This window comes from Austrofundulus limnaeus, unplaced genomic scaffold, assembly GCF_001266775.1.
Source record: "Austrofundulus limnaeus strain Quisiro unplaced genomic scaffold, Austrofundulus_limnaeus-1.0 Scaffold4369, whole genome shotgun sequence".
Lineage (NCBI taxonomy): Eukaryota > Metazoa > Chordata > Actinopteri > Cyprinodontiformes > Rivulidae > Austrofundulus > Austrofundulus limnaeus.
This window is the reverse complement of record NW_013956771.1, coordinates 1-579: the sequence shown is the minus strand read 5'-3', so window position 1 is coordinate 579 and position 579 is coordinate 1. Positions and strand designations below refer to the sequence as shown.

At 39.2% G+C, this 579-nt stretch overlaps 1 protein-coding gene across 1 annotated transcript in view; it reads left to right on the top strand.

Moving 5' to 3' along the window:
- Positions 1-566, top strand: part of LOC106512119 (sulfotransferase family cytosolic 2B member 1) — a gene marked incomplete at its 5' end in the record, with an annotated part of 3,402 nt that extends 2,836 nt beyond the window's left edge. Inside the window, 2 exon segments of the mRNA XM_014000808.1 lie at positions 138-264; positions 358-566. Coding sequence (XP_013856262.1) covers positions 138-264; positions 358-521 — 291 coding nt within the window.
- Between the last annotated feature and the right edge of the window lie 13 nt (positions 567-579).

The following is a 579-nucleotide window of genomic DNA, read 5'->3' as shown; positions in this document are numbered from 1 at the left end:
GTGGATGGTGTTCCACAACTTTTAGCTCCAAAGTTTGCATCTGTTACAGTCCACAAGTAAAGTTCATTTAATAAAACCTTTGAAATCTTTAAAAACAAGTTGAAATGTGCTGACAGTGCATCTTGTTTTCCCTGCAGGTCATCTACGTGAGCAGAAACCCTAAAGATGTTCTGGTGTCGTTTTATCACTTTCACCGAATGGCAAACTTTCTCCCTGAAGCTGGCTCCTTCTCAGCGTTTTTACATCAGTTCCTGGAAGGCAAACGTGAGCTGATGTTTTTCTGTCTTTGTGTTGCCAAACACAAACACAAACACAAACACAAACACTGAAATGTGATTAAATGGCCTCTCTCCTCAGTGCATTATGGGTCCTGGTTTGACCACATTAAAGGCTGGACCAGTCAGGCATCAGATCTCAATCTGCTTCATGTCACTTATGAGAAGATGTCAATGGTAAAGATGTCATTATATTTATTACTCGTTCTGGTTTTGTTTTGTTTTTTTGTATCGTTACCAGCCTGAGTGTCTTCTGTGTGACAGAAAGGGTTAAATTAAACCCAATTAAACACATTGTTAAAAC